The following is a 27,581-nucleotide window of genomic DNA, read 5'->3' as shown; positions in this document are numbered from 1 at the left end:
TTATGATTTATATCTCTCTCACTTATTCCCTTAACCATAAATTATATACACTGCAAATTTGATTTGTGATTATAATAAAATCTTACTTTTAATATATTCTCTCTTCCCCTTTGTATGAGAAAAGGTGATAGGTGTTATGAAGCATTGAAAAGCATTAAAATCATTTAAGAATGTTTGAATGTCATTTTCATTGACTAGTTAGATATTAAGTAGTCTTCAAAAGGCTCTCTGTGTTTATACTATCTTACTGTTTCAGATGGAATGGCACCGGATGATAATGCCGTTGTAGAGATAAGCCTGAAACTAGCCAGTGTTTATGCATCTAATGGGGATTACGAGAAGGCTGTACAAGGGTTCCACTTTTGTATAGGAACCCAGGAGGGAAAAATTAAGAAATATGGTGAAGCTAATGTTGATGAAGATACAACCCTTTTGTGGGCAATGAGCATGGATTGGTATGCTAGATTTTTGCTTAATTTACAGAAGTATGAGCTAGCAAAGAAGCATTTTATTAAAGCCTATGAGATGAGTGAGCGTGTTCAAGGCCTGAATCATCCACAAACAGCTGTCTTATTGAATGACATTGGTTCTGTTTGTTCTCTGCAAAAGAATTATGCTGAAGCCATTTCTTATTTAGAGCGGGCTATAGATGCTGCTAAACAATCAGACAGCCCTGATTTAGGCTCATTTTATGTAAACCTAGGAGCAGTGTACCTTCAGCAAGGAATGCTGCAAGAGGCAGAATTAAATTGCAAGACAGGCTTATTTTTAGCTAAAAAAAGTAAAAATGTTGAAGGTATAGAAGAAGCCACAGCATGTTTGACAGAGATCAATTCTGTCAAAAGTGAGAACCCAAAAAAGTAGAGCAGTCATTTCACAAAAGCTATTTCAAGTAGCCACAGTAGTTTATCATGTAGATACTTTTGTATAATTACGTAATTCCTATAAACTAATAAGAAGGGAGTGGTAGAATTCAGGTAGCTGGTCAGAAGCATCAACCCCAAGGAAAGGTTTGAAAGATGAACAAGAATATGCAAACGTTTTAGCCATATTAGACATAGAAAGGACTTTTAAAAATACTGTTAAAAAGTCGGGCAGGCCTTGTAGCAGTAAGGTTCTTTTGCTTGATAACTTGTCAATAATATTTTTTTTTGTGTCATGCTAGTGTAAGCTTTTAAAGGTTAACATAAAATCACCAAGGTGGTAGTACATGCATCATTTTCATAGTGGATACACTATGCAATGATGTATATTGATAGCATATTGCTATGGTATATGTTTCCTTATATTAGAACAACTTTCATGTAAGTACACATCTTTTCCAAATTGGAATGTAATCCCTTTTAAAATAATTATAAACATTTATCCCTGGGATATATTTCTGATTCTATTTATTGTTTAGTTGATAACATGAAGTTTGATCATGTTTAGTTTAAAGTGAGTACTTGTAATGAAATGCAGTTGAGTATCTGTCATTTGCTGCGTACAATATCATTTGGAGTTAAGGTAAGTAAAAGATGTTGTGAGGAAATTAGTTTATTTTTTATATTTTTAATTTATTGCTCAATGGTTTGTTGGTTGTACCCTGGTGGACAAAGTAACCTGGGTTTAGATGTACTAGTATCTAAAGTTATGTCTATAAGTGTTAATATGGAATTTTTAATTTTATTCTTTATTCAGGTTTGTGATTTTAGTTTGAAATGTTTATGCTAATGTCTAGCCAGAATATTTGCCAGTAGTACTATTGTGATCACATTAAAAAGAGTTCAGCATATGTGTGATTTTATTATTCATGGCAAATGGGCTAATATATGTAGTGATATAAAGTGCTTAAATGGAAAATCAGTTCCAATCAAGCTACTCAACATCTTTCTATTTTATAAATGTGTTGTGTTCATTTTATAACGAATACCAATTTTGAGCAATTTTATCCTATCTTCAAATTAGTTGCACATTTTAATCAAGAGTTATTTGAATAACCCTTGTGAGCCAATTCCTGAATTTAGAGAATGGAAGATGAAAACTTTTGCTATTGAACATATTTTGTGTGTGTGTATTTTTCAAAAAACAAATATCAAATAATGGAGACAATTTCATTAAAGAAATTTTGTCAATTTTTTAAATCTTAAATAATTCTGTCACCAACTTTAGTTTTAAGGGAAAACTGGTGAATGATTGTGGTTATGTATTGTAAATTAATTTAACAACAGAACCCGAGTCACAATTGCTTGAAGATAACACAGAGAGAGAGAGAGCTTGTGAAAGTTCAAGGCAGACAGCTGCAGAGAATATAATCAAACCTCATACAGCCAGCTAGTGCAAGGATAGTTAGGAATGTTAACTCATTGGTCTGGTTAAGCTATTTAGATAATATTGATAACAATAAGGGACAGCTGAAATAAATTTGTCTCAAGAGAAGTAAATGGGGAATAGAAACCATGGCATGAAAAAGCCTATCTTCCAGGTGGGAAGAGAGTACAGTAATAAGAAACAAGAAAAAATAACAAAATGCTCCTCACCTTTTGGCTGAAGAGATGCAGCAAAAAAATATTACTGGCCACTTTCCACTATGTAAACATGGTTATACACTGGTGGTGTCTCAACTTATTGCATCGTCATAGCATATCGCCCAAAGATACAATTCAGTGCAGTAAACTCTGCAAATCTCCATGTATTAGAACAGAAGATATTGGACTATGTAAAGTAAGTACCTCAGTTTCTTCACTCTGTATCCTCACTGACTCATTAAGGAGCATAACATCCCTTTTATATGACTTTGAAGACAAATGACCAATCTAGCCTGTTATATATTTTTCCATCACATTTTAACCAATGGTACATGTGTCCATTCATTAATATGCAAATGATGGTTACAAAGAGTTGGTGTGAAGCAAGTAGATATAGTTTGGAACAGTAACGTCCTTCAGGGTGATTAAGGTAATGTTAGTCCTCCATTATTGAGCTCCATAAGTGGTATTGCCCATAGTATCTTTTTCCCTTCAGGTAATAAAAGTTTGTGGCAGGCATAACAACTTTTATTTGTGTTCGATCTACCGGAATCCAGACATGGATGATTCTATCTTCGATTGTCTTCTTACCATTATGGCTAAGATACAAGAAGATGATAGAAAGGCTTCTTTTGTCTTTGTTGGTGATTTTAATGCTCACCATAGGGAGTGGTTAAGTTCTATCTCTTATACCGATCGCCATGGCTTAAGAGCTTTAGACTTTGCCTCTGAATCAGGCTGTGAGCAAATCATAAATGAAGCTACTCAGGTCTGGTGATTGCTTGGACCTCGTATACACTGACTCCCCTGGCATTATAACTAGTAAGGTTGGTTCTCCAGTCGGGACATCTGATCATGCCTTGATTTCATTGGTAGTGAAGAATGAGCAGCCTGTCCCTGATGTATCAGACTGGAATGGGATTTTGCATGATCTTTTGTGCTTGAATTGGTCACAATTATATACAGTAGTAGTGTAGATCCTGTTGTCCCTTTAAATGTGAATCTAGTCAACATAATTGATAGGCGTATCCCTTCTCGTGTGCTAAGGTACCGAGTGAAGGACAAACCGTGGTTCAATGATGATTGTAGACGTGCTTATTTGGAGAAGCAGGAGGCCTATCCTCTTTGGAAGGGTAACAGATCAGATTTGACCTGGAACAACTATACTCAGCTTCGAGCTTTTGCTCAGAGAGTTTATGCCTCAGCTGAAAAGAAATACAATTTAACCATAAAAGAAACCCTTTTTGGTACAACTCAGGAACATAAATGGTGGTCTACCCTAAAATCTGCACTCTTTGGTGTAGATGCAACAGTTCCTCCTTTACTTAAACCAGATGGCTCAGTCACTCACTGTTCAAAGGAAAATGCAACCCTTCTGGCTGATGTTTTTGACAGTAAACAGAGTAATGAAAAGCTTGAACTTCCTCATTCCTGTTTTCCTGAGGCTATACTAACTAGTTTAGCTTTTCAATCTCGTGAAATTAACGCTCTGTTGATGGACCTTGATGCTTATGGAAGTGTAGACCCAAATGGTATTTTTCCTTTGTTTATTATAAAGACAGCAGATTTCTTAGCTCCAAAGTTATCTGTTATTTTGCGCAAGTTAGCAAGAAGAGGAACTTTTAGCCCTTGTTGGAGAATTGGTAATGTTACTCCTCTATGTAAATGTGTTTGTAATAGCTCAAGTCCCACTGATTACCGCCCAATTTCCATGACTCCCATATTATCTAAAGTTTTTGAACGTCTTCTGGTAAAATGTCTTAATAGGTTTGCTGAAGGTAATCATCTATTCCTTAGTTTGCAATATAGTTTTCGTAAAGGCCTTGGAGCATGTAGTGCCCTTCTTACAATCTCCAATGCTGTACAGAAATCCCTTGATTGTGGTCAGGAAGTTCGTATGATTGGCCTTGATTTTAGTGCTGCCTTTGACTGCGTTAATCATGAGGCTCTTGTTTTCAAACTCAAACAGTTGGGAGTGGGTGGGTCATTTGTTAGCATTGTTATTGATTTTTTAAGCAATAGATCTCAAAGAGTTGTTGTTGATGGGCACCATAGTGAGTATAGGAATGTGATATCCGGTTTTCCACAGGGTAGTGTTCTTGGCCCATTACTTTTATACTATATACACATGACATGTGGTTTGGCCTAGAAAACAAGCTTGTTGCATATGCAAATGATGCTACTCTCTTTGCATCAATTCCATCCCCTGAATGTAGATCTGGGGTTGGTGAATCCCTTAATAGAGAGTTAGCTAAAATTAGTGCATGGTGCCAATTGTGGGGTATGAAGTTGAATCCTAACAAAACTCAAAGTATGATTGTAAGTAGGTCAAGGACGGTGGCTCCTCAATATCCAGATCTCAGTATTGATAATGTTTCTTTGAATTTGTACGACTTCTAAAATTTTAGGTGTGATTCTCGACAGCAAATTTACTTTTTGAGAAACACATTAGGTCTGTATCTTCTTCAATTGCACAAAAAATTGGCTTATTGAGAAAGTCTTTTAAGATTTTTGGTGATCAATCTACTCTGAAGAAGTGTTTTAATTCTTTCATTCTACCTTGTTTTGAGTATTTTTCTCCTTTCTGGTCTTCAGCTGCTGATTCTCATCTTAATTTGTTGGACAGAAACTTACGGCCTATTAAATTTCTTATTCCTGATGTAGATAATAATCTTTGGCACTGTCATTCAATTAGTTCATTATGCATGTTGCATGAGATTTTTCATAACTCTGACCATCCTTTACATTCAGATCTCCGTGGACAATTCTATCCTGTTCGTAATACTAGGTAGGCAGTTCATTCTAATAGCCAGGCCTTCTCCATCATGAGGCTTAATACTACACAGTATTCTAGAAGATTTATTCCAGCTGTTGCCAAGTTGTGGAATGATCTTCCTAATAGGGTAGTCGAATCAGTAGAACTTCAAAAGTTCAAAGTTGGAGCAAATGTGTCTATGTTGACCAGGCTGACATGAGTCTTTTTATAGTTTATATATGACATATCTGTTTTTGATGTTGTTAATAGTTTATATATGACAAATCTATTTTGACGATGTTACTGTTTTTAGAATGATTTATTGTTAATTTGTTCTCATCATTTATTTATTTCCTTATTTCCTTTCCTCACTGGGCTATTTTTCCCTATTAGAGCCCTTGGGTTTATAGCATCTTGCTTTTCCAATTAGGGTTGTAGCTTGGCTACTACTAATAATAATGATAATAATAATAATAATTCTTAGTCAATTCCCTTTGATCTGCTCCTATGAATCTGTCAAATTTAGCTTTGTCTTCCTGAAATTTTCATTTTATATAAAGAAGTCTTTTGAGGCATTCCTATGCAAGTCAAGAAATGTTGGTCAATGGTGAACAGTAGTTCAATATTCTGTAGAAATATCTGACTAGTATCCTCTTCAGAATAGTATCAGTAAGTCAGTCAAAATCATCATGTTTATGTAGAAAACTAGAGCTTATGATACAATATGTTGAATGTTTGCTTATAGGGGGATAATTTTCCCCTGTATTTTTCTTCTGGGATGCCATTCTAGTGATCGATAAACCATATTCATAGCTATTTTTACATGTTTTTTAGCCTGGCACTTATTCCTCAGGGGTATCTAGGGAACCATTTATCAAGCGATAGGAAAGATTATTATGCAGTGGATTTCCTTGTAAGCACTACTGTACGTTGTAGTATATTATAACTTTCAAATATGTATTGAATAAAAAGAAAGAAACAAAAATTTGTCATAAAACCTGTTATTGTCTATTTTTAAATGAATGATTGTAGAATATTTGTTCCTTAAACAGAGTTGTATTTGATGGAGGTGTTGGATATTTTGAATCTTGGCTTCTTGCAACCAGTATGATGCAGCTTTGAAGATTTCCCGATGATTAGTTCATGGAAGACTAGAAATCAATCTTTTGAATGTGGTAAGCTTGTAACTTTTTCATATCATTTTGTACTGTGAGATTTATGAAAATTATATAAATGAGAACATAGGAGTGGCAGTAAGTGGAGTCAGCATACTTATCAAATATGAAATGTTAATTGATGCAATAGAATTTTTGTAACTCAGTGGTTTGGTCAAACTACCTGATAATAATAGTAGTAGTAACAAGATTGAAAGGATAGTAAAGGGTAAAGATTATGCTAGAAATTTTTTTTTATGTGTGTTCAGCATACACACCACAAACAGGTAAAGGGAAAGAAGTTTTTGAATGAGGTTAATAGACACTGACAGAAAAGTCAAGATTAGAATGTATAGTAGTGGAGGGAGAATTAAATGAATAGGTCATAGCTCATAGGATTAAGCATTAACCTTGTTCAAGGAACCCACAGAGAAACTAAAACACGGGTGAACCATATCCTCACAATTACTGCAAGAGACCATCAAAGAAAAGTACAGTACTTTTCTGATGGCATGCATATCCTATGTGAATACAAACACTCATCCTTTAGTAGGGGTATGATTTTGGCAAAAGCTGGAAACGGCCATTGAAGAAATTAACCAGTTGCTGCCAGCTACCAGTAGTTACCAGTAGGAGTGGGAGAAGCCCTGCTCCCAGGCAGCTCACCGATCCAACCCGCTAAATTTTCTATAACTAATTATTCTTAATCTTCTACTCTCAAAATGAGTGGGAAACATGAAAGCATACAGAACTACCCAGGTCTGCCAGATAGGTGCTGCAGCACCTTTATGAGCAGAGTTTAGGTTTTTTGTTGTTTCAGATTGCCAGGCCCTTGTGGCCATGCACTGGCTCTTGCACGCTTCCAGTCCGTAGGTGTTTGGTTGGTTTTTTGCGTTGTAGGTAATTTAGCTCATGGGGTAATCTGCAACTTTTATTTGTAGGTGGTTTGGGTTAGGATACGTGTCAAGGATAATCAGCAACTTTTATTTGTAGGTTGTTTGGAATAGGATGTGGGTCAAGGATAATAAGCAACTTTTATTCATTGTCAATTCATCACCATCTCCTCCTACGCCTATTGATGCAAAGGGCCTCGGTTAAATTTCGCCAGTCATCTCTATCTCGAGCTTTTAATTCAATACTTCTCCATTCATCATCTCTCGTGTTGCCACGAGGGTAGCTATACAGGCAATAAAAGGTAAAGTGTTTCCAATTTTAGACATATGGGAATTAGATTATATACAGCATCACACTGGCCAATATGCCACAGATGTGTGTTGTGAGACCCTACGAGAGTAGAGGCAGATGACGGATGCACTGACATTGTTGACCTAAAATCAGCCTACCTACAGCTCCACATACCCAAAAAGTTTATGAAATATCAGCTGGTGAAGTAATGTACAAGGGTAAGACGTATTGCCTAACTACGTTTGTGTTCATGCTGAACTTGGCACTATGAGTCAGAGCAGTAGTCCTCAAGACGATCCTGGGGAATAGTGGGAAAGTGCAGTCCAGTATCAACTTGCACAATATACAGATGATGTTCTGTTGATGGTGAAGGATATAATGGAACATTTGCAAAATTTTGGACTAACCGCAAAATCATCAGAGCCCTTGGATGAGGGAGCTGCTCTGTGACTGAATTTGAACAAGGACAGTGCAGGGAGGTTCGTTTTTTATTAAGGTAATGAACCCAGGAATACATGACAGCCCAAGTAGGGAGTTATTCTCATTATGCGTATGGTTGGTGGTTCCCTACCCAATTGGTGAGTGGCTTAGAACAGTGTGTAACTACATAAAGAAGAGAGTGGAGAAAGAGGATACAATTATAAAGAAATTGATGGTGATGATCAGCAACATAGTGAGGAGGGTCACAAATGTGGATCCAGTGATAGAGATGTGGTACTGCATATGCAAAAGAGGGAAGCAGGGATAGTGTGGTGCATGCTTGCAGTTTTGTGATAGTTAGTGCTCGAGATAGGAGGCAAAGTTATAGAGGATGCTGCAAGGTTAAGGAAGAACAGATGGTTGTGGTCATAGTGATGTGGTTGTCAGGTGCAGTGCTGAAGGCCATTAACCTAGTGTTAAAATGAGGATTGCAAGACAGTGCTCGCCTGAGTGAAGCCAGTGATCACAGCTGAGAAGAGGGTCATAATCCATCAATTGGGAATCCTTAGAGAATTATTGTAGTTAAAGACTTCCAGTTGAAGGTAATCATCTCATTAGTACCCTTGGAAAAGAACAAAGGTGAAGTAGTCAGAGTCAAGAAGACATGGATAGGGGAGCCAGAGGAGCCTGTAGACAAGTTGTTGCTGATGTGAGGCTGGTGTATAAGGGTTGCAAGTATGTCTGCAGGAATGTGAGATGGTCAAAAGGAGTGGGGGTTGTATAAATTGATTAAGAGATCTGGTGGTTGAGATTTGAGCTGGTATAGTGTTGTTCGGGGAAAATGGGATTCGAGGTTGGGATTGACGGTCATTTTGACCTGAACATGAACCTGAGGGGATGTACTATGATTTTGGTGTAATTATTATTATTATTACTTGCTAAGCTACAGCCCTAGTTGGAAAAGCAGGATGCTGTAAGGCCAGGGGCCCCAACATGGAAAATAGCCCAGTGAGGAAAGGAAACAAAGAAAAATAAAATATTTTAAGAATAGTAACAATATTAAAATAAACATTTCTCATATAGATTATAAAAACTTTAACAAAACAAGAGGAAGAGAAATAAGATAGAATAGTGTGCCCGAGTGTATCCTCAAGCAAGAGAACTCTAGCCCAAGACAGTGGAAGATCATGGTACAGAGACTATGGCACTACTCAAGACTAGAGAACAATGGTTTGATTTTGGAGTAGTTAACCCCTTGGGTGAAGAAGAATTGTTTGGTAATCTCAGTGTTGTCAGATGTATGAGAACAGAAGAGAATGTGTAAGGAACAGGCCAGACTATTCGGTGTATGTGTAGGCAAAGAAAAAGTGAACCGTAACCAGAGGGAAGGATCCAATGCAGTGCTGTCTGGCCAGTCAAAGGACCCTATAACTCTCTAGTGGTATTATCTCAATGGGTGGCTGGTGCCCTGGCCAACCTACTACCTAGAATGTGATTGTTAGTCTGGATGAAGACGTTAGAGGGGTAAAATCATAGTTGGATTTTGTGATATTAGTGATGGGAAGTATGTGGATAGAGAAAAGAACAATATTTCGGCATTTAACCAAAAATGAGTTAACTCAACCCATCTTGGGTCAAGTTGGAAGTCCCACATTGATATTTGGATTGCCCTCATGTACATCAACCCTGCATCATAGAGCTATGATGGAAAGATCCTTAGTTAATTTCAATGTTAGCTTGACACCTTTCAACACTGCACCCATCTCAGCCAGGTTGATATGACCGCAATTATCCTTTCTGAACCAAACGGTATCCTTCAAAATTTCAGCTCCTATCTCCAACACTACCCGTCGCCAAATTACTAGTGTCGCACCACACCTTGTTTCCTTCGTTTGCACATACCAATCCCTCTCCCTGGATCCTCATTCTTAGCCCTCCTGACTACCTCCCTGACCATTGCCATCTACCCCTCCCACACCCTATTCTCCCATTTCACCCACTTCCACTCTCTTTATGTAACCATAGACTGTCTTAAGTTACACCACAATGGGGTAGTGGCCCACTAACCTTCCAAAACAACTTGATCTTAACACTAAAATATTCACAGCATGTCTAGAAGTTTATGAAATTTAGATTTGGAAAATGTAGAAATTAAGGTTAATGGGGAATACCTTAACAACTTGAGATTTGCGAATGACATAGTTCTGTTTAGTGAATCACAGGAGGAATTGCAAAAGATGGTAGAATGTTTAAATAGAGAAAAAATGTAGGCCTATGACTGAAAATTAATACAAGTAAAACTAAGATAATGTTCAATGAAAGTTCAGAGACAAGTAATGGTTATAGACAAACCTCTAGAAATTGTTAATGAACAAGTGTTTCCCTAGGACATGAGGCCGAAATTAAAAGAAGGCTAGAAATGGAATGGAGAGCTTTTTTCTGTAGTGGACTAGTAATGGCTAATGGTGTATATATACAGTACTGTATATACAGTATATATATATATATATATATATATATATATATATATATATATATATATATATATATATATATATATATATATATTTATATATATACATATATATATTATATATGTAATATATATGTATAATATATATGTATATATATATTATATACAGTATGTATATATATATATATATATATATATATATATATATATATATATATATATATATATATATATATATATATATATATATATATATATATACTTACGGCAATATCGCTGAGCATGAACGGATATATATATATATATATATATATATATATATATATATATATATATATATATATATATATATATATATATATATATATATATATATATATATATATATAGCCAGTTACTTGCCCCTTATAATATAGGGGAGATGTGTGTGTATTCCTGTTTGTGTCCAAATTAGTCATTTGCGTATCAGATGATCAAGTTATATATATATATATATATATATATATATATATATATATATATATATATATATATATATATATGTGTGTGTGTGTGTGTGTATATATATATATATATATAATATATATATATATATATATATATATATATATATATTATATATATATGTATATATATATGTATATATATATATATATATATATATATATATATATATATATATATAAATATATTATATATATATTATATATGTATATATATATATATATATATATATATATATATATATATATATATATATATATATATATATATATATATATATATATATATATATATATATATATATATATATATATATATATATATATATATATATATATATATATATATATATATATATATATATATATATATATATATATATATATATATATATATATATATATATATATATATATATATATATATATATATATATATATATATATATATATATATATATATATATATATATATATATATATATATATATATATATATACATACATATATACATATACATACATATATATACATATTACATATACACATATACACATATACACATACATATGGAAGGTTGTTAAAAGGAGGGGAGGCAAGGAAAAGGTGGGCGGAATATTTTGAAAGTTTACTGAATGTTGAGGATAATAGGGAGGCAGATATAATTGCTGTTACAGGTGTTGAGGTGCCGGTGAAGGAAGATGAGAATGAGAGAGAGATTACAAGAGAGGAAGTGAGAAGAATACTAGATGAAACGAGAGTAGGAAAAGCATCTGGTATGGATGGTGTGAGAGCTGAGATGTTGGAGGAACAGGGTGTGACTGTACTTGAATGGTTGGTGAGATTGTTTAATATGTGTTTTGTGCTGTCAATGGTACCAGTAGATTGGGTTTGTGCATGTATTGTACCACTATATAAGGGTAAGGGAGATGTGCATGAGTGTTGTAATTCAAGGGGTATTAGTTTGTTGAGTGTAGTTGGAAAAGTGTATGGTAGAGTCCTGATTAATAGGATTAAGAAAAAAACAGAGAATGCAATCTTAGAAGTACAGGGTGGTTATAGAAGAGGTATGGGTTGTATGAATCAGATTTTTACAGTTAGGCAGATATGCGAGAAATATTTAGCAAAAGGTAAGGAGGTGTATGTTGCGTTTATGGATCTGGAGAAAGCGTATGATAGAGTTGATAGGGAAGCAATGTGGAATGTGATGAGGTTATATGGAGTTGGTGGAAGGTTGTTGCAAGCAGTGTAAAGTTTCTACAAAGGTAGTAAAGCATGTGTTAGGATAGGAAATGAAGTGAGCGATTGGTTTCCGGTGAGAGTGGGCCTGAGACAGGGATGTGTGATGTTGCCGTGGTTGTTTAACTTGTATGTTGATGGAGTGGTGAGAGAGGTGAATGCTCGAGTGCTTGGACGAGGATTGAAACTGGTAGACGAGAATGACCATGAATGGGAGGTAAATCAGTTGTTGTTTAGGGATGATCCTGTACTGGTTGCAGACGAGGAAGAGAAGTTTGGCCGATTAGTGACAGAAGGAAGTTGAGAGTTAATGTGGGTAAGAGTTAGGTTATGAAATGTACGGGAAGGGAAGGTGGTGCGAGGTTGAATGTCATGTTGAATGGAGAGTTACTTGAGGAGGTGGGTCGACACACGTAGGTTAAGGAAAGAACCATAGTACGCCGGTGTAAGGCTTTTGTTTTGCGTTTCTACGCTGTTACGTCACGAACATGGCGTACGATATTGTCAACAAGTTAAATTAGCACAGTCTATATATTGAGAGTGAGATCAAAATACTGGTAAGGAAAGTTCCCAAACCCCAGACATGAATAATGATATCTCTCGGTTGTGGTGGTCAATATGGTAACGTTCCTGACTAATGATCGCCAGACTGGGGTTCGAGTCCCGCTCAAACTCGTTAGTTCCTTTGGTCACTGCAACCTTACTATCCTTGTGGGCTAAGGATGGGGGTTTGGGAGAGCCTATAGGTCTGTCTGCTGCGTCATCAGCAGCTATTGCCTGGCCCTCATTGGTCCCAGCTTGGGTGGAGAGGCGCTTAGGCATTGATCATATGTATATATGTTCAGTCTCTAGGTTATAGGGCATTGTCCTGCTTGATAGAGCAATGTCACTGTCTCTTGCCTCTGCCATTCTTGAGTGGCCTTTAAACCTTAAAACTCTGTCCTTCAGTGGACTAGACACGACTGCAGTTTCTGATATATATATATATATATATATATATATATATATATATATATATATATATATATATATATATATATGTATGTATGTATATATGTATATATATATATATATATATATATATATATATATATATATATATATATATATATATATATGTGTGTGTGTGTGTGTGTGTGTGTGTGTGTCTGTGTCTGTCTGTCTGTCTGATCATCCTCATTAACAGGTGCTAGTCCAATGCTGAACAAATGTCTCAGATATGTCCTTCCACTAGTCTGTGTATGATCTTTCAATGCCAGTTATACTACCAAATTATCTTAGCTCGTCAATCCTTCGTCTTCTTTTCCTTCCATTGCAATTTCTAAGGACCCATTCTGTTATAATTAATGTCTCTCATGTACTGGAGAAACACTTATTGCCTGCCCAAGTACGTATAATCATCATCATACATACATATATACATACATACATACATACATGCATATATTGCATGAACACTATACGAGTAAAAGTTTATCTTAAGATATCAAGTTTTCTATAACAAATGATTTCACGCTTTCTATGACTACCATAAGGTACAGTAAAGATTAAAAGTGTAAGCACCATAGACAATAATTATTGTCTTTGGTAAACATGCTGAATTTCGCACAATACTGGCGCATATAGAAAATTAATTTTATCCCATATATATTGTAGGACTTTGAATTGTTTTGTATTTATGTTGCTTCAGTATAAATATGTTTTTTTTTCTCTCTCTCTGTTTACCCATGCACATCACGCAAACTCGTCATCGATAACGGTGGACTGCAGAGATCGTAGTTATTATTATTATTATTATTATTATTATTATTATTATTATTATTATTATTATTATTATTATTATTATTATTTACTAAGCTACAGCTCTAGTGTGAAAAGAGAATGCTATAAGCCCAGGGGCTCCCACAGGGAAAATAGCCCAGTGAGGAAAGGAAACAGGGAGATAAGAGAAGTATTCAACAATTCAAATAAGATATTTTAAGAACAGTAACGTACAACACTAAAATAAATATTTCATATATAAACTATAAAAACACTAACAAAATAATAGGAAGAGAAATAAGATAAAATAGTGTGCACGATTGTACCCTCAAGCAAGAGAACTCTAACCCAAGACAGTAGAAGGCCATGGTACAGAGGCTATGGCACCACCCAAGACTAGAAAACAATGGGATGCTTTTGGCGTTTCCTCCACCTAGAAGAACTGCTTTACATAGCTAAAGTGTCTCTTCTACCCTTAAAAATAGGAATTAGTAGCCACTGAACAATTACAGCGCTGTAGTTAACCCCTTGAGAGAAGAATTGTTTGATAATATCTGTGCTGTTATGTGCATGAGGACAGAGGAGAATGTGTAAAGAATAAGAAATAACATTCTGTGTATGTATAGGTATGGGAAAAAGACCCGTAACCAGAGACAATTATTAAAAAAAAGTACTGTGTGGCCAGTCAAAGAACCCAATAATTCTCTTGGGGTGGTATCTCAATGGGTGGCTGGGGCCCTGTCTAGCCTACTACCTACAAAGAGTTAACAATTTTTATATCAGAGCTAGGATAGGCAATGCACTACAAGATTACGAACCGCCTATGTTCGGTATTTGTAGAAAAAAAATATATAAAGAACCTTTTAAATGTTTATATGAGAAGAATTGCGAGATTTTATTAGTCCAAGATCCTTGTAATGGCCAACTAGATATTCTCGCCATTAAAATTTGTTGAATTTTCTTTAATCTTTCGTTCTTTTACAGTAGCAGACTATATACATCATATTTTCTAATGGATCACTTTAAATTAAATCTATAAAAATGTCATTCGAAGACAGAATAAATACATTATATTAAAAAAAAAGACTTAGAGATTTGTTTGCATACCCAAGTTATATGATCTCTTAAAGGAATGACACTTTGTTTAGCCTATAGCATAGTTTGTTTAAACAAAGACAGTAGAGGGTTTTATTTAAAAATGAGGTTTAGAGTGACGTATAATATACTGTAATAATCATTGAGATATATTTCAAAACTCCTTCCGTAGTCAGATGATTTTGAAACACAATTGACATGGAAATTACTGTAAATACGTTTTGAGTGTTTACCTTACACTTTTTATGCTTGCTTTAAATCTTGTGGGTCTTCATTATTTCATTCTATCATTTGCTAATAATTCACCTTTATCCCACACCATTCTTAAAACAAAAACATGATTTATAGGTTGGAAACTAAATGTCAATTGCCACTTGATTATCTTCATTTAAAGATCATTATTGGTCTTCATACCCCATGGATCTGAATTGCATATTCACTTGTAAGTAGTTTTAACCTTGGCGGTAATAGTATTTTATATAAATAGCATTGCACCTGTAAGGTGCAGTTGGAGATCAACTTTCATATAATTATATTTCCTCGGTGAGCTTTATGAAAGTTGATGTTCAAGCAAACTAAATTTGGGTATGTTTATCTCATTACCGTAAATAAACTTTAACCTACATGAGTCTTTTTCAGAGGTAATTAATATATCGAAAATTTTCATATAAGCCATAATTTTACAATGCCTAAATTGATTAAATATGTTTTTAGTGGGAAACAAATGTCTGATTTAGAGTATTCTATTTTCATTCCTTTAACTAATGATTATTTAACAGGAGTGTCTATTTAAGAATAGGGCATGTTAATATACCAATTTTCTTTCTGTACTCAAACATTGAATCACCTGGTGGGTTAAAGTGGTAACTATCAGTGTGCCAGATGTGGGAATTTATTCCTAGATTTGGGGATTTTGGATGTCTGATGGGGATATTCTGTACAAATTTCCATGAAGAAACAAAGATGAGTAAACCTTTATATTGTTGCAATTAGTTTACTTGCACTTATATGATGTATAGTGAGTATTTTCTATACTATTAAAGCCTACAGGATCAGAAGAAAACATGTGGAAATGGGGATTTTTGTGTTTTTTTGTGGATTTTTTATCATTAGTCTTGGGAATTTTTAGACAAACCCATCTGGCAACACTGGTAACTAAAGACGTGTCGTGAGTCGTGACTCGTGTGTTGTCTTTGCTGGTAATCACTTACCATTACTTCTTGTGGACGATCATTGGAATTTTGGAACAAACTACAAAGGTCTTTTATTTTCCCATCCCGTGGTGTGAGCATTGGAAGTCACCATGGTCACCATTTAGGGCAAGTTAACTTTTTAATTCAGGTATTATTGTACTGTATTACAGGGCAATATAGACTATAATTTACGCTGGACCAGGCTAGTTTTTATCACGTCTCTTGATCATGGATTCCATTTATTATTGTAAATAGACTTATCTAGATTTCCCCCGTGTTTCTTTTATTTGTTTTACTTTAGTAATCCCTGTAAATCTTTATATTAGTAAAATATCACCAAAGATAATTTGGGTTTCGTTTTGTACTTAGTAGATCATGTGAACAATTCCGGAGACTGGGACTTGCCGGAAAATCGCAGGTTTGAAGTTCCAAAATCTTTTGAATTCCCAGATGTTACACACGATAAGCCAAATTTCGTTAGGGAAACTATTTCGAATACAGGCAAATCAAAAGATCTTGTCGAATCTATGAAACATGAATCCTGTCACGCATAGCCTAACCTAAGACTTTTCTTTTCCTAATGGAAAGCTAACATACACCACCTCTTGCAGTACTCGTGTAGACTGACCGGTAAATTTATAGTAAAACAGAACATTTGTAAGATAAGAAAAAACTTATTATGTGTTTTCAACACATTGGACCTTTATTTCCACTGCAAATAAGCCGTTCTACCGTTTTGGGCCCCCTCCCCTCTATCTGAACGAAATAGGTGGGAACCTAGGATTTTGTGTGCGAAAACAACAAAGATTTACCCAAAATGGGATTATTCAACACTTTTGAGTCTTGTAAAAGGGTACTGAACCTAACAAACCCACCTACTATGAGATTCAGGGCCTCTGTAACACGGTTTTTTGGACTTTGCTCCTTATCAAAGCATCGGATGTAGCTGAAAGTTGACATATGTATATTTTACAACCACACGCAAATTTTGTCAGCATTATCAATAACCTAAACCCGATAGTTTTAATTTTTATAGAGTAAGAATGATGTAGCCGACGCCATGGCCAGTGATTACGAGCCAAGAGTTGAAAACATTCATTACGTAAGCAATGTAAACACCTTTTGACAAAATTTTGCCCCGCCCATCCACCAGACATCCATTCACCTTGTTCCATCGGCTCTGAAAACCATAAGTCAAGAATGGCTAACATGATTTGGAATTGCCCCCTTGGTTGCAAAACTGCATTTGTCTTACGACTTGCAACTTTATACAGTCAAGAGAAAGCCCGTGGCCATATTTACTATAGCCTGAATAGGTAATTATTCAGTTTTTAGTTTAAATCCAATATTTAAGGTCTGATTTGTATTTAGCGTAACATGATTATAATACTTGTAATGTCATTCAGGCTTTTGAACATTTCCATTAACTATTCACTATGCCACCAAGAGAGAGAGAGATTGTATGTAAACAGTCTTTATGTAACTATTTTTGTTAAAATAAGAATTTTGTGCTAAACTCTCCATCAGACCAACGGATCATTCGATATAATTTTTTTTTTCTTCTTCTTAGGCCGTACGACCATGTATGTTTTGGGCATGACTGCATTTTGTAAATAAATCATGAATAGTTTTAGGAGTTTTATTTGTACATCTAATGGGAATTTATAGAAGTAAAGTGAACATAATTCAATTATACTTTAAAATAATTACTACATGTAGCAAAACAAATAGTAGTAAAGATGATAATGCAATAAAGGAATGATACCATACTTTATCTTTAGCTTCAACATCGGCAATAACATACCCAGTTGCCATAAGTTGTCAGCTTAATGAAATAACCTATCATCTAATGTTAAACTTAATTTCTGAGGAGGCCATGGCTTATTGCACAGTGAAAAAATATGACAGACTTTATGAATGGCGGAACGATACATAAATGTGGGTGGGGTATCTGTGCTAGCGTAGTAATACTACTGTAGCAGTAGTGCCCCAACAGTAGTATACATGAATTAAACGTTTAGGCCAACTGCTGGGATCCTTGAGGATCATTTAGCACTTCTTACAACTACTCGAGAAATGAGTTTTTATAGCCAGAATTTAAATTTTCTGATCCAACAATGCCCATGATAGCCTTCAGTGTTATCCTGAATTATAACCAGGCCAAAGTGGGTGGAGCCTCATGAAGTCATCATTCTGACGATAATTATTGGTGAGGGTTTAAAGCCAAAATACGGTACCGTCTAAATTTTTTTTTTTTTTTTTTTTTTTTTTTTTTTTTTTTTTTTTTTTTTTTTTTTTTTTTTTACAGTAAATAGGTAGGTGGATAGACAATTAATAAAAATTGCTTGACATAGGATATAGCAGTTATCAAATCAAGCTTGTCTACTACGTTTTTGAAAATTACCAACTATTCCCAACACCTTGTCAATCTGATTGTGACCTATAAAGTAGACTGTAATTTCTTAGGAAACTTATTTTGGGAGTTAGACTAATAATCGAAATGTTTTTGTATTTATTAACATATTTTGTTGGTTTGTTCATTATGACAATTATCAGTGGAGAGGTTTCAGAGTTCATAAAGGTGTACTGCTTTGCTTTTATTTCAACTTTTGTGTCATTGGTGGCAGAGGTATAGCCTTCGTTACGTATAGCCAATCATCGATCGAGAAAGAGGGAAGAAATGCCGTCATAAGTTACGTAACGAGTGCGTTCGAAACCTTTTCTCTGAGTAAGTTGGCCCGTCTTCAAAAAACGTCACTTTTACATTATAAGTACCAAATTTATTCAACCTACGTAATGCAGAATATAGTCAAAATTTATGTGTCGATATAATATGCATTCTGAAGAAGCGTTATATTTATGAGATTCATAGATAAAAAATTATTGCGGAAAAACCGTGTTACAGAGGCCCTGAATCTCATAGTAACCTAGTAGCTCATAGGTCACAGCCCCTAGCCGGGGCCAATCCTCCGGAACCCCCTTCCCATGTCACAAAACGTCATTATCTAACACTTTTGAGGTTTGTGAAAGGGTACAGAACCTAACCCACTTAACCTAACCTAGTAGTTCCCAGGTCACAACCCCTATGTGGGGGCAAGCCTCTAGACCCCCTTCCCAGGTCACAACCTCTAGCCGGGGAGCTTTCCCCCCTCACCCCTCTTCCCAGGTCACAAACTAGATATAAATCAAATAAATCCTTATATTTTGATAACCCCTTACCCCCCTTCCCAGGTCACAAACTAGATATAAATCAAATAAATCCTTATATTATGATAAAGTAAATCACAAATAATTCCTTATCTTATGACTGACACCTATGTCACTTTTAGTCTAGGCAATCCTTACAGAATTATTGCAGAAGATGTGCTGGTCTCCTCTAAAATCTGTCAGAATCATACTTGGGGCACAATCTTTGAAGGATAACACAGAGCTTTTTAGAAATTATCCACAACACCAGGAGTATCTTGAAACTTGGCTATAGCATCGAAATAGCCAAGAGAGCAGCCATTACCTTAAATTAGGGGAAATTAGCCTAAATTCGATGGTAATATCCTAAAATCGGGAAAATTTATGGCTGCCCATGATTTCTTCAGGTCCATTAATGTTCTACGAGAGCAGTATACCAACACTTTTGCCTCTGCATGTGTATTGTGAGGGTATTTCTCATGCTTCATTACCTGCCCCTTCTATAACTTGTTCCTTTAATGAATTTGGTAATCCCAAAGTTGACCAGGCCTAACCCTCGTATGGTTTGAAACAAAAATATAATCCCACTAAAACTTCACCAAACGCAGGAACACAAGTTACAGTAATGAGACGTGAACACAACTGATGCGCTGCAGGGCGAGATGCAGTGAAGTGACGCTGTGATCGATGGCTAATCAGCTACCAGGATTCAAATCTCCATGCTGTCGTTGGTTGACTCCTGCATGTCGGCCAACAGCATGCCGTGTAAGGTCTCACATTAATACAGACAAAAGCGGGAAGTGGCGACGCTGTTTCTAATGGAATTTACTCTTTCTTGTATCTTGAGGATTTGGGCGATTTAGCAAAAAATCCGCTAGATTAAAAAACGTATATACAATATTTTAAAACCTGCAATGCACTGATGTCGTGAAACAGGAGCCACAAAATAGAGTGGGAGTACTCTAATTACAATACTTCATATGTTAAATGTTTATAAATGCCCCCTTTTCCCCATCTAGAATATGGTGCAAAATTAGAAAATAATAGGAGCTGAGCAAGATTGTTAACTTCTATTTTGGAAAACTAGTCTCAAGTTTGACATTTTGGGTTACATTTGTGTACACATAACTCCCATGCTATTCAATAATTCCTTGTAAGCAGTGCTATGTTGATATTTTATAACATTTGTTTTTAGATAAATGATATAATTTTAAATATTTAACTTAGCCGGTGAATATATAATAGCTGACGTCTCGGACGGCTCGACAGAAACACAAAAACTCGCGAGCGATCGCCATGAAGGTTGCGGGTGTGCCCACCAGCGCCGACTATCGGCCAGATACCGCATATACATGTAAACAGCCTCAGTTCTTCTCTGTCGGTCTTGTCGACAAGTTGATTCCGTTACTCGCTGTTGACCTTGAGTTTTTCGTCATTCTTGGTGAAGTACTTCTTTTTGGTTTTGAGCTTTCGCAGTGCAGGTGTTTTTATCTTCAATTAAAACTCTTGAACCCTTTTTTGGATAGATTTTATTGTTGATGACTTTGGATTGTTTTTGGATTTTCTTTGACTTTTCAAAATGGCTGACCCTTCTCCGATTCCTAAATTTCGTAAATGTAATGCTAGGGATTGTAACAAACGTCTTCCAAAGGCCTCTCTCGACCCACATACCGTGTGTTCTAATTGCCGGGGTAAAACCTGCCAATTAGGAGATCGGTGTGATGAGTGCGTGGTACTTTCGGAATTCGACTGGCTAGAGTTTGATAAGTATTCTCGTAAGTTTGAGAGAGATAGGGTGAGGAGAAGTTCCTCTAGATCATTAGATTTTTCCTCCTCCCATGCCCCTGAACCTAATCCTTCCCCTGTAGTAGTTGTGCCTGAACCTTCTACTAGCACTCATGAACCATCCATGCGGGATATGTTGCTTGCCATTCAAGCGTTGGGCAAGAGAGTTGAGTCTTTGGCAACGGACCGTAATCAACTCATGGCGGATGTGAAAGTGTTAAAGTGTCAGAGTGCCAAATTAGAAAATCGTGGGGATAAAGTGATTAGTGCGCAAAGTGTTTTTAGTGTTGCGACCGAGGGTTCGTCTGTTCGTGCTTGTCGTTCTCCTAGTCCGAGACCTCTTGCAAGCTCCCATGCACCAGGGAGAAGTAATGTCGTAGGACTTATGGGGACGAGAGGCTCTAACCAACGAACAGACGTTCCCTCTATGGTTTCGGGCGTGTCTCGTCAAGACCGCCCCTACCATAAGACGAGCGAGGCGGTTTTCTCCTCGTCATCCGAAGGCTTCTCGCGAAAGAAACCTTGGAGCAAAGTTTCTAGACCCTTAAAGCGGAAGTCAGTCCCTTCAGGACAGGTCCAGCGTCCTGGCTATAGCCATTGGGACAGCTCTGACCCTGTGCAGTCATCGGAAGACTGCTCGCCGCCTAAACGAAAGCGTAACACAGGCTCCGAGAGTCTTAGTAAAGGCAATGTTTTGCCGTCACAGACGTTACCATCGTCTCGGCCCGTACCGACTCCCGTTGATCCTAAATGGGTTGTCCTGCAGGATATGCAGAATAAGCTTGCCTCCCTTATGGAGGAGTATACTGTTGAGCAGGTTCACGATGATCCTCGCCGTTACGCTGATCGAGATCCTGGCCGTCAGCCGCCCAAACGAGCCTTTGCTCGTCCTGTTGACGTTACAAAGTCACGTCAGTCACGTGACTTGGAGCCTCACTCGATGCAGTCCCGTGTTGACTTTCAGCCGCTTGTTGACGTTCAGCCGCTGCCGCATGCTCGTGTTGACGTTCAGGACGTTCGCCAACCAGCTCAGTTGACTAGTTTTGACGTTGAGCGTCAAGCACCGCAGTCAAGAGTTGTTTTAACTGCTCAATCTAGGCAGTCAAGGCAGTCTCGACTTGACGTCGAGCGTCCTCCCGCTCCTGTTGTTGTTGCTGGTCAGTCCTTTAAGCAGTTACATGACGTAGCGTCCTTAACTGCTACTGATGCTCCTTTGCGTGTGGACTTTGCTTGTCAAGCATTGCCACCACGGCAGGTCTCTCCCTTGCTTGAGACTCATCAATTGTCGGACGAGGTTCCTTCAGATGAGGATTTTGCTGATCCTCCGCCTACTGATAATCCTTTGGATGTTTTATCAGACGTAGAAGAGCCTAAGGCTGCGCAACCTTCTATGGATTTTAAGAAAATCATGATGATTTTCAAGGATCTTTTCCCAGATCATTTTGTTACTGCTGCTCCTCGTTCGCCTCCGTCTGAGTTTGCGCTAGGCTTAGCTGCTACCAAGCCTTCCTTTACTAAGCTAGTGCGCTCTCGCTCTTCTAAGAGGGCTTTACGTCTACTAGGCGACTGGTTGGTTACCAGGAGGAGTTTGGGGAAGACGGCCTTTGCCTTCCCACCTTTTAAGCTAGCTTCTAGAGCGAGCGTCTGGTATGACACGGGAGAAGTTCTCGGCTTGGGAGTCCCTGCCTCTGCCCAGGGTGACTTCTCAAGCCTCGTAGACTCTCCCCGTCGCCTGGCCATGAGACGCTCTAAAATTTGTTGGTCCTCCTCGGACCTTGACCATCTCCTTAAAGGGGTTTACAGGGCCTTCAAAGTTTTTAACTTTTTAGATTGGTCTCTAGGAGCATTAAGCAGGAAGATCTCGTCTGCCGACCAGGATGTTTCCTTGCTGATTATGTCTTGTATGGACAAAGCCATCCGCGATGGCTCCAATGAGCTCGCCTCCACCTTTACATCTGGAGTCCTGAAGAAGAGGGAAACCCTTTGCTCTTTCCTTTCTGCAGGAGTTACTCCCTGTCAGAGATCGGAGCTTCTCTTTGCTCCCTTATCGGCTGCCATGTTTCCTCAACAGCTGATCAAGGACATTGCTGCTTCGCTTGTACAGAAGGATACGCATGACCTGATGGCTTCTTCTGCTCGCAAGGGAGCTCCTTCTTCATCCTTTGTTGTGAGACCCAGAATCGATACTCCTGCGTCTAGGTTTATCCCGCCCTTTCGTGGCAGAGCTCCCAGCAGGGGAGGCTCTCGTGCCTACGGAAAGAGAGGCAAAAGGAGAGGATCCAAGTCCTCCCGTGGCAGAGTCTGACTGCCCACGTCCTCAGACAGCGGTAGGGGCCAGACTGACCAACTTCTGGCAGGCCTGGGAGAAGAGGGGTGCAGACCAAGAGTCTGTGTTGTTGCTCAAGGAGGGGTACAAAATACCTTTTGTACGCACACCTCCTCTAGTAACAGTTCCTCTAGACCTCTCTCCCAGGTATCGAGAGGAGTCAAGGAGACAAGCTCTACATCACCAGGTGTCTCTGTTGCTAGAGAAGGGAGCGGTGGTGAAAGTCTCGGACCTTCAATCACCGGGATTTTACAACCGTCTCTTCCTAGTCCCAAAGCATACGGGAGGTTGGAGGCCAGTGCTGGACGTCAGTGCGCTCAACGTTTTTGTTACGAAAACAAAATTTACGATGGAGACCACGAAGTCCGTCCTAGCAGCGGTCAGAGAGGGAGACTGGATGGTCTCTCTCGACCTGCAGGATGCGTACTTCCACATTCCTATACACCCAGACTCCCAACCGTATCTGAGGTTTGTTTACAGGAATGTGGTGTACCAGTTTCGAGCACTGTGCTTCGGCCTCAGCCCTGCTCCTCTCGTGTTTACGAGGCTCATGAGGAATGTGGCAAAATTCCTTCATTTATCGGGAATTCGAGCCTCCCTGTACTTGGACGACTGGCTTCTCAGAGCATCGTCCAGTCATCGCTGTCTGCAGGACCTACACTGGACGTTGGGTCTGGCAAAGGAGTTGGGACTGTTGGTAAACTTAGAAAAGTCTCAACTGATTCCATCCCAGACGATTCTCTATTTGGGGATGGAGATTCGCAGTCTAGTTTTTCGGGCTTTTCCGTCTGCCACCCGAATAGAGCAAGCCCTGCTCAAAGTCCGACTCTTGCTGGAAAAAGACAGTTGTTCAGTAAGAAGTTGGATGAGCCTCGTAGGGACTCTGTCATCCCTGGAGCAGTTTGTCTCACTAGGGAGACTTCACCTTTGCCCTCTCCAGTTCCATCTAGACTCTCACTGGAACAAGAGCAAGACTTTAGAAGCTGTATCAATCCCGGTCTCCGAACCAGTAAAAGCATGCCTGAACTGGTGGGACAGCAACATAAATCTGAGAGAGGGTCTGTCCCTGGCAGTCAAGAACCCAAACCACGTGTTGTTCTCAGACGCGTCGGATTTTGGTTGGGGTGCGACTCTGGACGGTCGGGAATGTTCGGGTCTTTGGGCATCGGTTCAGAAGAGCATGCACATCAACGGCAAGGAGCTATTAGCGGTCCACTTAGCCTTGATGAGTTTCGAGAGCATCCTTCGAAACAAAGTGGTAGAGGTCAATTCAGACAACACCACAGCTTTGGCGTACATCTCCAAGCAAGGAGGCACTCACTCCCACACACTGTTCGTGATCGCAAGGGACCTCCTCATCTGGTAAAAAAATCGAGGCATCTCCCTGTTGACAAGATTCATCCAGGGGGACTTGAACGTCTTAGCAGACTGTCTCAGTCGGAGAGGTCAGGTGATCCCCACGGAATGGACCCTCCACAAGGACGTGTGCAAGAGTCTTTGGGCGACTTAGGGTCAACCCTCCATAGACCTATTTGCCACCTCGTTGACCAAAAGGCTCCAGACCTATTGCTCGCCAGTCCCAGATCCAGAGGCGACCCACATAGACGCGTTTCTACTGGACTGGTCTCACCTGGACGTGTACGCATTCCCACCGTTCAAGATTGTCAACAAGGTACTGCAGAAGTTCGCCTCTCACGAAGGGACAAGGTTGACGTTGGTTGCTCCCCTCTGGCCCGCGAGAGAGTGGTTCACAGAGGTACTTCAATGGCTGGTAGACGTTCCAAGGAGTCTTCCTCTAAGGATAGATCTCTTACGGCAGCCCCACGTAAGGGATCTTCATCAAAGCCTCCCCGCGCTTCGTCTGACTGCCTTCAAACTATCGAAAGACTCTCAAGAGCTCGAGGCTTTTCGAAGGAGGCAGCCAGAGCGATTGCGAGAGCTAGGAGAGCTTCTACCATCAAAGTATACCAGTCGAAGTGGGAAGTCTTTAGAGACTGGTGCAAGTCAGCATCTATTTCCTCTTCCAGTACCTCTGTAGCCCAAATCGCAGATTTTCTCCTACATCTGAGAAATGTTCGCTCCCTCTCAGCGCCCACTATTAAGGGCTACAGGAGCATGTTGGCGTCTGTATTCAGACATAGAGGCTTAGATCTTTCCAATAATAAAGATCTCCAAGATCTCCTTAAGTCTTTCGAGACCTCTAAGGAGCGTCGTATGGCAACTCCTGGATGGAACTTAGACGTGGTCCTAAGGTTCCTAATGTCCGACAGGTTTGAGCCTTTACATTCAGCCTCCCTGAAGGATCTCACCCTCAAGACGCTTTTCTTAGTGTGCTTGGCTTCGGCTAAAAGGGTCAGTGAGATCCATGCCTTCAGTAGGAACATCGGCTTTTCCACAGATAAAGCCACATGTTCACTTCAGCTTGGTTTCTTGGCCAAAAATGAACTGCCTTCTCGTCCTTGGCCTAAGTCATTTGATATACCTTGCCTGTCAGAGATCGTAGGCAACGAGCTTGAAAGAGTACTGTGTCCAGTTAGAGCTCTGAAGTTTTATTTAGCTCGTACCAAATCCTTACGAGGTGGATCTGAGGCCTTGTGGTGCTCAGTTAAGAAGCCATCATTGCCTATGTCAAAGAATGCTTTGTCATATTTTATTAGATTTTTATCCGAGAGGCTCATTCTCACTTGAGTGAAAAAGACCGTTGCTTGCTTAAGGTTAAGACGCACGAAGTAAGAGCTATAGCAACTTCCGTGGCCTTTAAGCAAAACAGATCTCTGCGAAGTATTATGGACGCGACCTTTTGGAGAAGCAAGTCGGTATTCGCGTCATTTTACTTAAAAGATGTCCAGACTCTTTATGAGGACTGCTACACACTGGGTCCATTCGTTGCAGCGAGTGCAGTAGTGGGTGAGGGTTCTACCACTACATTCCCTTAATTCCAATATCCTTTTAATCTGTCTCTTGAAATGTTTTTAATCTTGTTTTGGGTTGTATGGAAGGCTAAGAAGCCTTTCGCATCCTGGTTGATTTGGCGGGTGGTCAAATGTCATTTCTTGAGAGCGCCAAGATTAGGGGTTTGATGAGGTCCTGTTGTATGGGTTGTCGCCTTGGATACTTCAGCTCCTGGAAGTCTTTCAGCATCCTGAGAGGATGGCTGGGCTTCGTGAGGAAAGCGGACTAACAAGGCAGAGTAATCGTCAGAGTCAGCTTCCTTACCAGGTACCTATATTTATTTGGGTTTTGTTATGATATAACTGTCAAAAACTCTAAGCATATACGCCGTAAACTGTATTAATACTGGTCTCTACCCACCACCATATATTCACCGGCTAAGTTAAATATTTAAAAATGATATTTTGATTATAAAATAAATTTTTGAATATACTTACCCGGTGAATATATAAATTATAGGCCCTCCCTTCCTCCCCGATAGAGACCCAGCGGAATGAGAAGAACTGAGGCTGTTTACATGTATATGCGGTATCTGGCCGATAGTCGGCGCTGGTGGGCACACCCCCAACCTTCATGGCGATCGCTCGCGAGTTTTTGTGTTTCTGTCGAGCCGTCCGAGACGTCAGCTATTATATATTCACCGGGTAAGTATATTCAAAAATTTATTTTATAATCAAAATATAATTTTTTGTGATTATTTGTAGTTCCAAGTCTTCCCCACAGACTTAGAGGCAATCTTTATACAGTGTGATATTTGTTTTTATCAAAGCGTTGCTTGGTTCAGTCATTAAGAAATTTTACTAGAACTTGACTATACATTTAGGTAAATGTCCAGGTTGTATAGTTCAGCTAAGGTGTTGCTAATGTGGTTACTCTAATTTTCAGGTCTTAATGTATGGTGATCCAAGCAGTGTAATGTTATTACAAACTTGTATGCAGTATTAATCTGACATCACTTCAGTTAGACCACAGGAGGAGAGCTACAGCCAGAGTATGCATTTAAATAATAGTTGGTAAGGAATTTATAAAGTTTTGGATGACTAATG

The 27,581-nt window shown here is 38.3% G+C and overlaps 2 protein-coding genes across 14 annotated transcripts in view; both read left to right on the top strand.

Moving 5' to 3' along the window:
- Window positions 1-1,772, top strand: part of LOC137627777 (tetratricopeptide repeat protein 19, mitochondrial-like) — a 134,742-nt gene extending 132,970 nt beyond the window's left edge. For both annotated transcript variants that reach the window (XM_068359086.1, XM_068359087.1), the window contains one exon: window positions 257-1,772. In XM_068359086.1, coding sequence (XP_068215187.1) covers window positions 257-864 — 608 coding nt within the window. In that variant the 3' untranslated portion in view covers window positions 865-1,772. The remainder of the gene's footprint in view (window positions 1-256) is intronic.
- The window catches only part of LOC137627778 (kinesin-2b-like), a 439,846-nt gene that overhangs the window by 295,773 nt on the left and 116,492 nt on the right, over window positions 1-27,581 (top strand). The gene's annotated exons all lie outside the window — the stretch shown is intronic.

This window comes from Palaemon carinicauda, chromosome 35 (genome assembly GCF_036898095.1).
Source record: "Palaemon carinicauda isolate YSFRI2023 chromosome 35, ASM3689809v2, whole genome shotgun sequence".
Taxonomy (NCBI): domain Eukaryota; kingdom Metazoa; phylum Arthropoda; class Malacostraca; order Decapoda; family Palaemonidae; genus Palaemon; species Palaemon carinicauda.
The sequence above is the reverse complement of the archived record's forward strand: the minus strand, read 5'-3'. Positions and strand labels throughout refer to the sequence as shown.